Source organism: Pogona vitticeps, chromosome 12, assembly GCF_051106095.1.
Source record: "Pogona vitticeps strain Pit_001003342236 chromosome 12, PviZW2.1, whole genome shotgun sequence".
Classification (NCBI taxonomy): Eukaryota; Metazoa; Chordata; class Lepidosauria; order Squamata; family Agamidae; genus Pogona; species Pogona vitticeps.
Window position 1 is genome coordinate 21,148,716 of NC_135794.1, and position 14,115 is coordinate 21,162,830.

At 44.0% G+C, this 14,115-nt stretch overlaps 1 protein-coding gene across 1 annotated transcript in view; it reads left to right on the plus strand.

Moving 5' to 3' along the window:
- The window catches only part of AGBL1 (AGBL carboxypeptidase 1), a 326,572-nt gene that overhangs the window by 111,252 nt on the left and 201,205 nt on the right, over positions 1–14,115 (plus strand). The window contains exon 18 of the mRNA XM_072981877.2: positions 12,407–12,587. Within this exon, the coding sequence (XP_072837978.2) occupies positions 12,407–12,587 (181 nt within the window). The remainder of the gene's footprint in view (positions 1–12,406; positions 12,588–14,115) is intronic.

Genomic DNA, 14,115 nt, shown 5'->3' on the forward strand with positions numbered 1-14,115 from the left:
CTCTAGAACATGAATTCAGAATGAAAGAACTAGAGAAGGAGGAACAAATTGAACAGCTTAAAATGAGAGGAAGAGAAAGAGCTGAAATCAGTCAGGCAGAGGCAGATGCCAAGGAAAGGGGAATGGCCATGAGGATAAAAGAGATGGAACTGAAACACAGAATTAGAATGGCACAATTAGAATTAACATTCCTCAATAAGAGAAATAACAATTTATCAGTTGAAGAAATTTTGGAAAAAGAAAAGTATGAGGCTCAGGCCAGACAAAGTGAGCAAGATCTTGAAAAATATAATCAGCAAAAAGACATTAAATTAAAGGAAATCAGAGATAAGACTGAAGAAAAAGTAAAAGAGATAAAAGCTAGGGCTGAGGAAGAAATTTTATAGATCAGGGCTGAGTTTGAGGCTAAGCGAAAGGAGCTGGATTTGAGAATAAAAGGGAAGAAATTGCAGCAAGGGGGAGGGGCCCATGGTGAAGGGAAGCCCTCAGACATGAAACCAAGACCTCAGATTTTGGAGGGAAAACTAAAACCAGAGGAGAAAGACTCCAAGTACAGCAGAAAATGTTATATCTGTCAGGGAAAGGGCCATCTAATCTCAGGGTGTGAGAAATGGAAGCAGATAAAGGGAAATGTGCCTCAGGATTCGAGTGGAACCAAGCCAAAAGCTGTGTTCTGTGTCCAGAAAGAGCAAAGCTCCTTGTCACTGAGGGAGCCTGTTGCCATGGCTACTCAATCTGGAACAGTTACATCTGCTGATCAGGCTGAGGAAAATGGTCCTCTTGTGGAGGTCAAGCGCTGCTTGCTCGTGAGAACAGATTCTCAGTTGTTTGAAACAGCAGGGGTGGACGTAGGAATACTTGACCATCAGTATAGGGGGCTGAGGGACACTTGTTCCCAGGTAACCCTGTGCCATCCAGATATTATTCCTAGGGAATATATAATCCCAAATGAGAGCATGAAGGTGGCAGGGATTGAGGGGCAGGTGATCTCACTGCCAGTAGCGGAGGTACCTGTGAACTTTCAAGGCTGGAGGGGAGTTTGGCGGCTAGCGATTTCATCGACTCTGCCAGCAGCCGTGCTCGTGGGAAATGACCTGGCTGAACATGTGAAATGGGTGCTAGTGATTACACGTTCACAAGCCACCACGGGGACAGTTCAGGGGGGTACTGATGAGCCCGAGACGGAAGCAGAGGGGAGTTCAGAAGCTGTGGTGGAAACCTTAACCACAGACAGCCGATTTGGCCAAGAGCAAAAGGCAGACGCCACTCTCCAAAAGTGTTTTGAACAGGTGACTGACGCCCAGCTAACACCTGAAACCCCAGTGAGATTTCTAGAGAAAAAGGGGATTTTGTATAGAGAGACCCTGAGGAATATCTCAAAAGGGGGAGATGGGATCCGAAGTCAGCTAGTGGTACCTGAAAAGTATCGCCCCATGATCTTACAAAGGGGGCAGTCTGACATGTTTGCTGCGCACTTAGGGGTGAACAAAACACAGCAGAGAATCACACAGAATTTTTACTGGCCTGACATAGGGAAGCAGATCAGGGAGTTCTGTAAACAATGTGATGTGTGTCAAAGGCAGGGGAATAACCGCGACAGGACCAAAGCAAAGTTGTGCCCTTTGCCTGTGATTGACACTCCGTTCAAATGCATAGGGGTGGATATTGTGGGACCTTTGCCCAAGGCCACAAAGAGGGGGAACAGGTTCATTCTCACCATTGTGGACCATGCCACAAGGTACCCTGAAGCCATTCCCTTGACTAACATTGAAACTAACACAGTGGCAGATGCCTTGGTGGGGTATATGTCCAGGATGGGATTTGCCTCAGAAATAATCACAGATTTGGGCGCATCGTTCACATCGAAGCTCATGAAATGCTTATGGCAAATCTGTGGAATTAAGCACAAGGAAACCACTGCCTATCATCCTGAAAGTAATGGGTTAACTGAGAAGTTCAATGGGACTCTAATGCGCATGATTAGGGCTTACTTGGCAGAGAATCCAAACAATTGGGACCAGAAGCTGCAATCCCTTTTGTTTGCTTATCGATCAGTGCCACAAGCCAGTACCGGGTTCAGTCCGTTTGAACTTTTATTTGGGAGAAGGGTGAAAGGGCCCCTTGATTTGATCAAACAAAATTGGGAGCAGATCACCCAGGATGACCCACAAGACGTGGTGACATATATAGACTCTTTAAGGAATGACCTAAAGAGAAACCTAGAGCTAGCAGCAGAGACCCTGCAAGCTCAAAAGGTCAGAAAGAAAACTTGGGATGACCAGGAAGGCAGGGAGAGGCACTTTGATCCAGGGGAGGAAGTGCTTTGGCCTAGGCCCTGCAAGGAGAACAAACTGCAGCTGGGTAACCCAGAAATAAAATACTTGGGTCACATGGTAGGGGGAGGAGTGATAAAACCCCTGGAGGCCAAAATAGAAGCTGTTCGTGATTGGCCCAGACCCAACACCAAGAAAAAAGTCAAATCATTTCTTGGGTTGGTGGGCTACTACAGAAAGTTCATCCCGAGGTTTAGCGAGATTGCGGCTCCGCTGACCAATCTGACGAGGAAGAAGGCTGATGACCGCATCCCGTGGACCAGCGACTGTGAGGAGGCGTTCCAGAGGTTGAAGCAGGCGCTAATCAACTATCCAGTGCTGCGTGCTCCAGACTTCGACCGGGAGTTCATCATCTACACCGATGCGTCTAACAGCGGGGTAGGAGCAGTTCTGTGCCAGGAGGATGAGAATGGTGACCAGCATCCAGTGTCCTACCTGAGTAGGAAACTTCAGAAAGGTGAGAGACATTTGGCAACCGTGGAGAAGGAGTGTTTGGCCATAGTCTACGCGATCCAGAAGGCCAAGCCTTACATCTGGGGAAGACATTTTGTTCTGTGCACTGACCATTCACCACTGCAATGGTTAAAGACAATGAAAACCCACAATAGCAAACTTATGAGGTGGGCTTTAAACCTGCAGGACTATGACTTTGAAGTGAAAGTGGTCAGAGGGTCAATGAACTGCGTTGCTGACGCCTTGTCAAGAAGACCTGAAGATTGAAGACGGCGAAAGAACATGGACTATGTGTATATATTGATGACAAAAAGTTAAATGTACCTATTTTTTGAATTTGGTTTGTAAGAATAAAGGTAAATTGATGTAATGTATATGGTAAATGTTTAAATGCCTAATTGCTATGGTTAACTTAGAATGTAAGTATAAGTAAGTATGATATGGTATGTATAACTGTTGTTGTGTGTTTTATCCAGGTTGTTTTTTGGGAAAAAGCACCTTAGCTTTCCCCCTACAAAACAACTTATAAAGAGGGGAGGTGTTACATACAGCACTGATGTTACCTGTCTGTCATGGGTTTGGAGGGAAAGTTCCATCCTATGGGGAGTGGAAGGCGGGACATCAGGAGGAGGGGCTGTACTGTATATATATGTGATGCGTGTGTGGAGAAGTAGAGACGCTGGGATGGGAAGCAGCAGCAGCTGGGAAGAAGAAGCTGGTGTGGGAGTCTGTGTCAGACAGGGTACTACTGTGTGTCAGTCAGTACCAACCTGATAGGTTCAGGTGTCTGTATGGTTAGCCAGAACTGATAGGTTCAGGGTCTGTGCTTCAAGTTAAGTGTTCTGTGTGAACCAAACTGTGTGTATGTATGATTGAGACTAAGCCACGTTACTGTATCTTATTCACCTGATCATTTTATTTTTCCCTGTGTGTTGTTTAAATAAACCCTGTTCTTTTATTTGTTAAAAATCCATCCCTGGTCTGTGTGACTTCTTATAGGGAATGGTTGGTGGCAGCTTAGTGAAACTGTGGCGCCCAAGAATGCAGGGTGCGAGCAGAAGCTTCTCCAGTTCCACAGGTTGAGCTCCATGCTTGTTCCCAAGGGGCTTTGTTTGTCCTTTGCTCTGCCATGGGTGGAGACGGTCCTCAAACCGACAAGCCGAACTGTTCATGCCAACCTTGGCCAGTGGGGTTGGCAAAGCGAAGCAAGGGGAAGGCGCCGTGTGCACCTGCCTGGGGGACGCTTCTCTTCTGAGGCCTCTTGTTCCACTGAGCGTCTCTCATTCAAAAGGTGAGAAAGCTGCCATCCAAGGCTGTTGCCTGGCAACGCCGCTCTCCTGAAGCAACCCCATCAGGATGGGGAAGTGGCAGAGGACCGGAGGGTTCATGGGCAAAGCGATGTAGCGTTTGCTGCGTTCTCCTTTGGCTGCAGGGAGCAATAGTAACCTGGCTGCTTGCCTATTGTGGGAGAAGGACGGGCGGTGGAATAATGCAGTAGGAAGAGAACTGCCCCCCCCTCCGGTCCCTCTGTGCTTTTGTTCAAGAAACGTGTCCCCATGTGGAGCTTTTTGGAAACAGGATAAGCAAGGAAAAAGAAGAGGGGAAAAACTGTCAGAAAGTGGGGGAAGGAAGAGGGAAGTAGAGGCAGCTGAAATTTAATGGTGGAAAGAAGCAGGAGCAAGTACCGGATTTAGAAACACATCCGTGTTCATTTCTCTGCTTTCTTTTCAAGCTGAGCTAAACATTTCTGTTCTACAAGGATGCTCAAAGCAAGGCTGTTTACCAAAGCCTTTGATAGCATCCGCTCTTAACTGTTGCATAGAGTGATCATTTTGATTATTCTCGCTTGCCATCGTTTTGGTTCTTCTTCCTCCATTTATTAGATGATTACTTTTACAGTACATTTGTGTATAAGTGGGGTTTATTTTTAAAAGATATTTGTTTGTGATTTATTTTTAAAAGATATTCATTCATTCATTCATTCATTCATTCATTCATTCATTCATTTTGTATCCCACTCCCATTAGTATCACAGCACTATTCTGGGTGGGTTACAATGCGTATAATTAAAAAAAATAGAGACATTAAAACCAACAGTTATTTGTGATTTACAGTATTTCATGTTTGTGTTACTTTTGATTATTCCCCAGCAGTAATTGATGTGGTATACATGGTGAGTGAGTGAGTGAGTGAGTGAGTGAGTGAGTGAGTGAGTGAGTGAGTAAGTAAGTAAGTAAGTAAGTAAGTAAGTAAGTAAGTAAGTAAGTAAGTAAGTAAGTAAGTAAGTAAGTAAGTAAGTAAGTAAGTAAGTAAGTAAGTAAGTAAGTAAGTAAGTAAGTAAGTAAGTATTATTTTACTCAACTTGCCCACCTGGAAAATATGGTCCACTTTACAGAAGCACCTTCAAATATTGCTAGAGATGGCAGGTCATTGGCTCTGGATGAAGCCTCAGAGAATCACTGTGCTGTGCCAGGTGTCCCAATAAGACAAATATCAAGATTTTGCAGTGGTGGAGAAGGAGAACTTTTGATTATAATGTCCATGGTAGCTTTAATGTTTGTGCGACACCTCCCTCCTCTCCCATGTCAAACCGGGTCAGTACACACGTGTTTGTATGCGTGTTGACCATGGGTTACTTTATGAGGTAGAGCAGGAAATCCACCTTGTTGGCCTGAACTGGACTGCGCAGGGAACTTGCAGAACTGTAGAAGCGTGATGGGATATTTCTATTCATCTCCTGGGGGAGACAAATATGAATATCACAACCACAGATGGCCAGGCTGATTGGACTCTTCCCCCACCCCCACCACCAGAACTGGGCCATCTACTTCTTGCTTGTAGCGTGGTGTTTGTAGCTGTTGTCGTTTGTGCTGCGCCAATCATGGAAGTAGCCTGGCCGGTGCGTTCCTGCCTCCCCGTACTGCTGGCCATTCAGCAGCTGAGGGGGCAGAGTCCTTATCTCGCCTCCTTGCTGGATGAATGCCATAAAGGCCTTCGGCGTTGGAGGGCTTACCATCTCCGAAGTCATGGGTTCCATTGTCGTACTGCTCTAACAGTTAACAAGTTTTTCCTGATGTTCAGCAACTTGCATAGACAAACCTACCCATTTTTGTTTCTTTTCCTCTCTAATTCTTTTTATTTAACCCCCCCCCCCCATTTCTCTGTATCGCAAAACATGACTCTAGTTGGCTGGATAGCTCAGTGGTTTAGATATCTTGCTTCAGAACCAGAGGTTGACAGTTTGATTCCCCTCTGCACCTTTGGCAGGTAGAGCCAACCTGTATGGCCTTGGGAAGATTGTGCAGTCCCAGGGCCACCCGTGGAGAAGGAAACCATCAACCAATGTTTGCATCCCAGAATTATGGAGACTGCCCTCCTTCTTCCAAGATTATTATTATTTCTTTAAGGGGTAAAGTCACCCCGTGGTGGCCTTCTTTATTCTCTCCTTGGTAGCTGTCAGATGCTCATGTCCCCTGTGTTATCCTCTGGGCAGGCCAGAACATAATGCAGTAGAACAAGATGTGATCTGTTGAATGAAACTTTATGTAGCGGAAAAAGGTTCCTATGTGTTCCCCGTTTTTATTATTTACATTCCTAGAGAAGGTTATGTGTCACATGAGGATTCCCCAGAGATAAATAGCTAACCTGAGCTTGCTGGCAGCTTCCCCAGAATACAGTAAGGACTCTGTTCAGCACGGCCACCTAAGGCTTTTAAAGAGCTGGACTTCAACGATAGCCTTGAAATGCCTCTGCTTGTTATGAAACCTTGTACAGCTTTCACGGGACCTGCATACAATCCCAGAAGGACCTAGGAGGGATTGGACTTGGTTAATGGATGGATGGATGGATGGATGGATGGATGGATGGATGGATGGATGGATGGATGGATGGATGGATGGATGGATGGATGGATGGATGGATGGATGATGGAGTGGTGGGCTGGCACTTTTGATCAAGAGGACCATCCCATGCTGTGAGGCTGTGGCTGGTGGATATGGCCTCACTCCAGGACAGGAGGGCCACCTGTCTCCCCTCTTGGGCAGTTCTCTATTTGATGGACTTAACAGCCTGCAGGTCTCTTTTGAAGATGCCTTCCAGGTCAGGTTAAAGAGAAAGCACCTAAGGGGAAGAAATTCAGGAACTGTGAGGTTGCCCTTCTATGGTTAGCAAGGCTTGGAAAAGAAACTCAGCAGGTGCATAAGTCACTCGGGTTACTTCCTTCCCTGCTCAGGCGAGATGCCTTTTAATTTTCTGCTTAAAGGATAAAAATCAATTTTAATTTAGCATCTGCATCTGTGGATTAGCACATGCAGTTTTTATGCAAACCCATGTCCTTTTCAGTCCTTTCCCTTTGGTGATGCATGTGCTCTGTTTTCCGGATGCATGTCCTCCGTCTGTATTACAGATGTGCTCACTGTGCCTCTGCGTGAGCCCAAGGGACTGGTTCAAAGCGAAGCAAACCATGCTGCTTATATACCACGCCATAGTGCTTAAACCACTCTCTGGACAGTTTGAATTAGACTGGCTGCACATTGTCATCCTCCCCCCCCCAAGCAAGCTGCGTACTCAATTTACCAGCCTTGGAAGGACAGAAGGCTGAGTGAACCTTGAACCAGCTTCCTGGGATTGATCCTGGGTTGTGAGCAGAGTTTTGACTGCAGTACTGCAGTTTAACTACTGCACTACAAGGCTGGTTGACATATGTACATCACATGATGACTATCGCTAAGCGATTTTAAAAAGCCCATAGAAACGCATTAAAACGTGTTTAATGCATTCCTATGGGCTTAAAAACTGACCTTATGCGAAGATCCTCCATAGGGGTGGCCATTTTCGGTGCCTCTAAAGCGAGGCAAAACAGCGGGTGGCCATTTTGTTCCGGCGGCCATTTTGGAACCGCCAATCAGCTGTCCAAAAAGGGTCACTTTGCCATGATCGCTTCCCTGCAATCATCGCAAAGCGATTTTTCCCCATAGGGCCCATCGCTAAGCAGTTGCTCTGGCAATGGCCAAAACCCCATCGCTAAGCGATTTCATCACTCAACGGAGCGATCGCTGAGTGAGGCACCACTGTACTAGAGATGGATGGATCCCCCCTTTATTGTTCTGTTGTTCTGTGGGTTCGCTCTGCCCTGATGGCACCATGTAGAGAGACTCAATAGTTATCAGAGGTCTTGCACCACCTCACTTCTACTGTCTCTCCAAGAGCTTAGAAAAGTTACTTTTTTTGGATTGCTACTCTCAGATTACCTCTGAGCTAACAGCTATGCTGAATGGGCACATTCTGGGAGATTTGGTTCTGTTCCCCCCCACCCCATAGTTTTCCATATGACTATGATTGTCTGCACAAGTGGAGAGAGAGTTCTTTTGGACCTTCTCAGTGGCAACTCTCTCTCTCTCTCTTGTCACAAATTTAAGAATTAGGACACTCCATAAACATCTGGAGTTGCCTATTGTTTCAGTAGGATACATTTGAGAAAGTGCTTAAATCTTGTGGACTTTAGAAATTGTTTCCATTTGAATTCCACCTCTCTTCCCTAGTGATGTGTGACTGGCTTGAACAGATTTTGAACTGGTTGCTTGAAAGCACATTTTGGACAGTGCCTCTGCATTGTGAGATAAATATTTATTCCTCCAACCCATGTTTACCTCTGGGGGAACCAGGGAGCAAGCGGCATTCAGAGAGTACAATAAGGCCTTTTCAATTAACACGATGTTCTCGCCACGTTGAGAACACATAGGAATTTTTAAGCTGCAGTCATCAATTGTTCAAAATAATACCAGTAATAAAAGTCAACGCATTGCATTCGGCTCTGTGCTATTTACAGCTATTGTCCATTAGAGGCCCTCAAGAGTCTAATTCCAAGCCACAACCACACATCGTCCCATAAGTTTCACTCTGTAGTGAGACCAGAGAGCAGCTCTAAATCATAGTGATGGGTGGAAAACAGAGTGAGGGAGCAGGACGGAGCCTCTGAATATATAGAATCAGGTAGTTTTTAAGGGTGTAGCAAATACGAGATTTGCACTCTCCATGAAAAGGGGGAGGAAATAATCAACTGTGGTGAGATTTTGGACTTGTGCATGGAATTGAAAAGGCCAGCACAAAAACTTCCGCGCAAAAAATGGATATTTTGCACAAAAGCTTTTTTTTGCTCAAAATATAAAATTTTTGTGCAAAATACAAAATCTTTGTGCAAAATGTGAAGTTTTTGCACAAAATCGCATTCTTGATTCCATCTCAACAAACAAATACTGGATAAATTGGCAAATATGCACAAAGAGTTTCTCACAATGTCACCCAGTGGGGAGCCGTTTTTTATATTTGTCATTCTTACCTTCAAGAACAAATTAGTGAGCAAATCACTAGTAATCTGACTTTTGACATGATCTTAACACCTGAGTTGGCTCATGAAGGGAGACCTGGTTCTTGAGATAGCTTGGACCCAGTTTGTTTAGGATTACATCTCCCAGATAAACAAGAGGAGGGGATGCTCAGCTTTTCCATCAGCTTTCCGTGTTACCATATTTTTTTCAGACAATTTTTACCTAAAAATTCCTGTTTAAGCAGGCTTTATTGTGAATTCTCATGCTGATCTTTCTCTCTCTCTTCCAAATGCAGCTGATTTTATGAGGAAATGCAATGCTAAAAACAGAATTAGTTCAATGGAACGGATATAGTGTGATTTACTCCTCCGCTTTGGCATTGATCAGATTTTAGGAAAGCACTGCGTGACTCTGCAGGAAAACCTTATTTGACAACAGGCACAAACAACTACGTGATCTGCAGTTGACAAATCCCGAAAAGGGGTTGTGGTGTGACTTAAATCACAGTCGCACCAATGGAATATATTGGTTATGTGACTTTTAGTCCTGTTCCTCTTGTGCTTTGAGGTCACGAGGTAATCCAGGATGCGCGTCCCAGTGTGTTTTGGGTTAACGAGTCATTTCCTTCCAGTTCCATTAGCACCTAGAACTTCTTCTTGAGACCATTTAATGGAAGCTAACCGATGCATCAACGCAAATGCTGTGGGGAAAATAAATTAAAAATAGTTTAAAAGGACATGCATGGTGACAGTAGTTCAAAAAAGCTGCGGTAAGACTGTTCACACATTCAGAAACAACTTTTTTTTTTAAAAGTGCATAACAAAAAAAGTAGAAGCCTCTGGCTGAGCGAGAAATGATTCGCAATTTGCACGCTTGGTGGGTCAATGATTTGCTAATGGCCATGTGTAATATGACCGCAAATTTAAATTGAGAAATCAAAAGAGAACTGGAAAATATTTTGTTGATGTGACCGTGGCCTTAAGGATGAATCTTTGGAACAGACACTTGCTACTTCATTTTTCCTCAAAGATGCCCACACCCTATCCTTCTTTGTTGGCCTTTTCTAAATCCAAATCTCTCTCTCTCTCTCTCTCTCTCTCACACACACACACACATACACACACACAAAACAATTGAAAGTGCTACATCTTTCGGAAGTGATGTGGTTGAGCTTGAGAAAACCATCTTAGAATGAGTGCGGCATGATCAATTGCTATATATTTTCCTTTTTTCTCCCTCCCCTCAGAAGAAAAGTGATTTCTCATTGCGTGTCACACCAAATCATATAATTGTCAGAAAGGCTGCCAGCTACAGATCAAAATTGTCAATGCTCATTATTTTCAGGAAAAAAGATATTTCATTCTGTTTTCATTCTTCCTAGCAAACGTTGAAAGGGGCTAGGAATTATAAGTGGCTGTTCATTACCTGAATGAGAGGCTCTATGTTTGCTATTTTGAGTAATGTCATTTAAAATGAGACGACAAATAAGGGCCAGCTCACTTCTTAATGAGGGATCCTGTCAGCTGAAGCCCTGTTTTACCTGTAGTAGCCTCCAGGTCTGATGGACAGGACAAGCAACTGCACTCGGAGAGGCTGTATTTTTAAGTGCCATACTATTTGGAAGATGAAAGGCCCTAAGTGACTAAAGAATAAATTTTTAAAAAGGCAAAGGCCATACAGGCTGCTGAATGAGATGCTGAAATGCTTCTGAGGTGGTAGAATGAATGGCGATGCCATGTTTTTGAATGCTAGATGATGGAAAGAACTCTTCTCGTAGCTAGATGGCTGAACCTGGCAGAACGCCTTCTCTCGGCAAGATCTGCCCGTCTTATACAATCTTCCCAAGCTGGGTGGTTGAGACCATTGACCCCTGAGAGAGGCCCAAAAAGAAAAGACTAGAAGCCAGGCCTTCTCAGCGGTCTCTCCCCACCTCTGGAGCTACCTCCTGCCTGAAATCTGCCAGGCCCCTTCACTGGGAACTTTTAAATGACTGTGAAAAGTATGGTTCTTTAGACAGACCTTTCCAGACCTTAGGGATGTGGTGGCGCTGCTGGTTAAACCGCAGAAGCCTCTGTGCTGCAAGGTCGGAAGACCAGCCGTCGTAAGATTGAATCCATGTGATGGAGTGAGCTCCCGTCGCTTGTCCCAGCTCCCGCCAACCTAGCCGTTCGAAAGCATGTAAAAATGCGAGTAGATAAATAGGCACCACCATGGTGGGAAGGTAACAGAGTTCTGTGTCTAGTTGCGCTGGCCACGTGACCACGGAAACTGTCTTCAGACAAACGCTGGCTCTATGGCTTAGAAACGGGGATGAGCACCGCGCCTAGAGTCGGACACGACTGGACTAAATGTCAAGGGGGAACCTTTACCTTTACCTTCCAGACCTTATAAAATCTCAATACAGTGGTTGTTTTAAAGTTTATATTATACGTCCCACTGCCTTGCCTCCATATCATTTTAATTATTTTCAGCTAAATTTGTTGGTGTATAATTTTGATTTTATAATTATTGTGTTTATTGTTTTAAATTGTGGTTTGATGTCATATTTGCTGAGCGTGTAAAACCGCCCAGTGTGGCCTTAGCAGCCAGATGGGCAGTATAAAAGTTGAATAAATATATCAAATAGATAGATAGATAGATAGATAGATAGATAGATAGATAGATAGATAGATAGATAGATAGATAGATAGATAGATAGATAGATAGATAGATAGATAGATAGATAGATAGATAGATAGATAGATAGATAGATAGATAGATAGATAGATAGATAGATAGATAGATAGATAGATAGATAGATAGATAGATAGATAGATAGATAGATAGATACCGAGGGGAAGGCTGCAGTGGCAAAACAGTTTGATATTTGGATCATGTTTGCTTTATGGTGTCCACACATGTTTTGACATAGAGTGATCCATTTTGACCCTTTTCAGTGTTGTCCTGCTCTTTTTTGACATAGGGGTAGGGCTACAGGTTTTGTGTATATGTACGCGTGCGCACGTGCAATTCAGAGCACTCCTAATTATCCCATTTTGCAACCTGTCTGGATGGTGAGTCCAGACCAAAACCCAAACGTTATGAACTCCTTCGTTAAGTTATTTTTGACTGCTCCAGATTTTACTCCTCGTACGTTCTGTCCTGCGAAACAGAGGCGGCAAGGAAGATACATCCTTCTTTCCTTTTGCAACATCCAACTACTTTGGTAAAAGATATTTGATTGCTTCTGCCAGGAAGAGGACCAGGGAAAAGCATTTCTTGCAAAAGCAACAATGAACCATTTTTGTTTTCTAGGCGAACGTCCTTATGTAGTGCTCGTGGCACGGGTCCACCCTGGCGAGAGCAACTCCAGCTGGGTGATGAAAGGGACACTTGAGTTTCTCCTTGGTAGCGACCCCATTGCAGATCTGCTGAGACACTGCTTCATCTTCAAGATCATCCCTATGCTGAACCCAGATGGAGTCATCAACGGCAAGTGAGTTGTGTGGCTAGGTTCACGGTCGCTCTGAGGGCAGTTAGCCTCTACCGCAGTTTATATCCCATTGAATTGTGCATTTTGAGGGAGATGTTCGGAAACGGGCATTTACTTCAGCAGACCCTTTAAAAGTCACTGATCAGTCATAATGAAAGAAATCGAGCATTAGTTTTGGGCTGTCGCCTGTTTTCTAGCCCTGACAGCCACTGTCTGTGTCACTGTGAAGTCACAGAATGTGCAGAAATATTCTAAGTGCTTTCTGGGGAAGAAGGAGGGGCCCAATATATTTTTAGCTCAAACAAGATTGCCATCCATTTGCAAACTCTCGAACTAATTGGCTGTGTCGTCACATTGTTACGGAATGTTCAGTGGTATTCTGACTTCTGGCAGGGAAGGGAAAGTTCCCTGCTAACGAGCTGTACTTTATGCCCACAAATTATAGCATGTGAACTCTCTATCACAGATTTCTCAGTATCTTGTTCCGCTGCAAATCCTAGAATTCTGCAACAATAGGGTCATGGGAGTTAAGGTGGAAATAAACTGGTGTAACTATTTCAACAGAAAAACAAAACAAAAGCAAAATAAAAAGACATTGTGGCACTTTAAGGACTAACTGCTATATTTTAATTCAAGCTTTCATGGAATATTGTCTACTTCTTCAGACGTGTGAGTTAGAATACACAGACAACATGGTGAAATATTCATGCGAGGCTTCAAGAGACAGTGGTGTTTGGTTGCATTTCACACCTTTTAATGATTTATGGCCTGTGTTCGGTATTCAGTTCTTTTGAAGCCTGGTTCTGTAGACAGCAATATGATTAAAGGAAACAGCAGAGGAACAACACGTGGTAAAGTAGTGCAGTGGCTTCCAACCTTGGGAAGCCCAGGTGTTTCTGGACTACAGTTCCCAGAAGTATTCACCACCAACTGTGCTGGCTGAGATTTCTGGGAGTTGCAGTTCAGGAACACCTGGGTTTCTCAAGGTTGGGAAGCACTGATGTAGCACATGGCAGACTATACTTTTGAGCTTTGTTCTGGTAGTTCTAAAGGAAAATAATGGTAGATAACAACATAATTATTACATTTAGTAATGATTTAAGAAACCTTGGCTGATATATAATCCATTGATGTGGGTGTCCAGCATGTGTATAAATTTTATCTTAGGTGTTTCTCTCTGGATTTTTGTTCCGTAGTTTTCTCTCTCTCTCTCTCCAAAATTGTTGTTGTTGTTTAGCTGTTAAGTCGTGTCCGACTCTTCGTGACCCCATGGACCAGAACACGCCAGGCCTCTCCAAAATAGCAACTTCCATATCTTGTGAAGAGTATCCTGGTAGAGTGAAATGATTTGAGACGGGTTTCCGTGTATTTCCATTTCTGATGTCTGATTTATGTCCATTAATTCTTTTGTGTAGAGATTGTCCAGTTTGTCCTATGTAGAATGCAGAGGGGCACTGTTGGCGAAAGGCAGCATAGATCCTGCATAGATCTGTGCTGTAACTATGTAATGCAGATTCACTCTATATGTTGG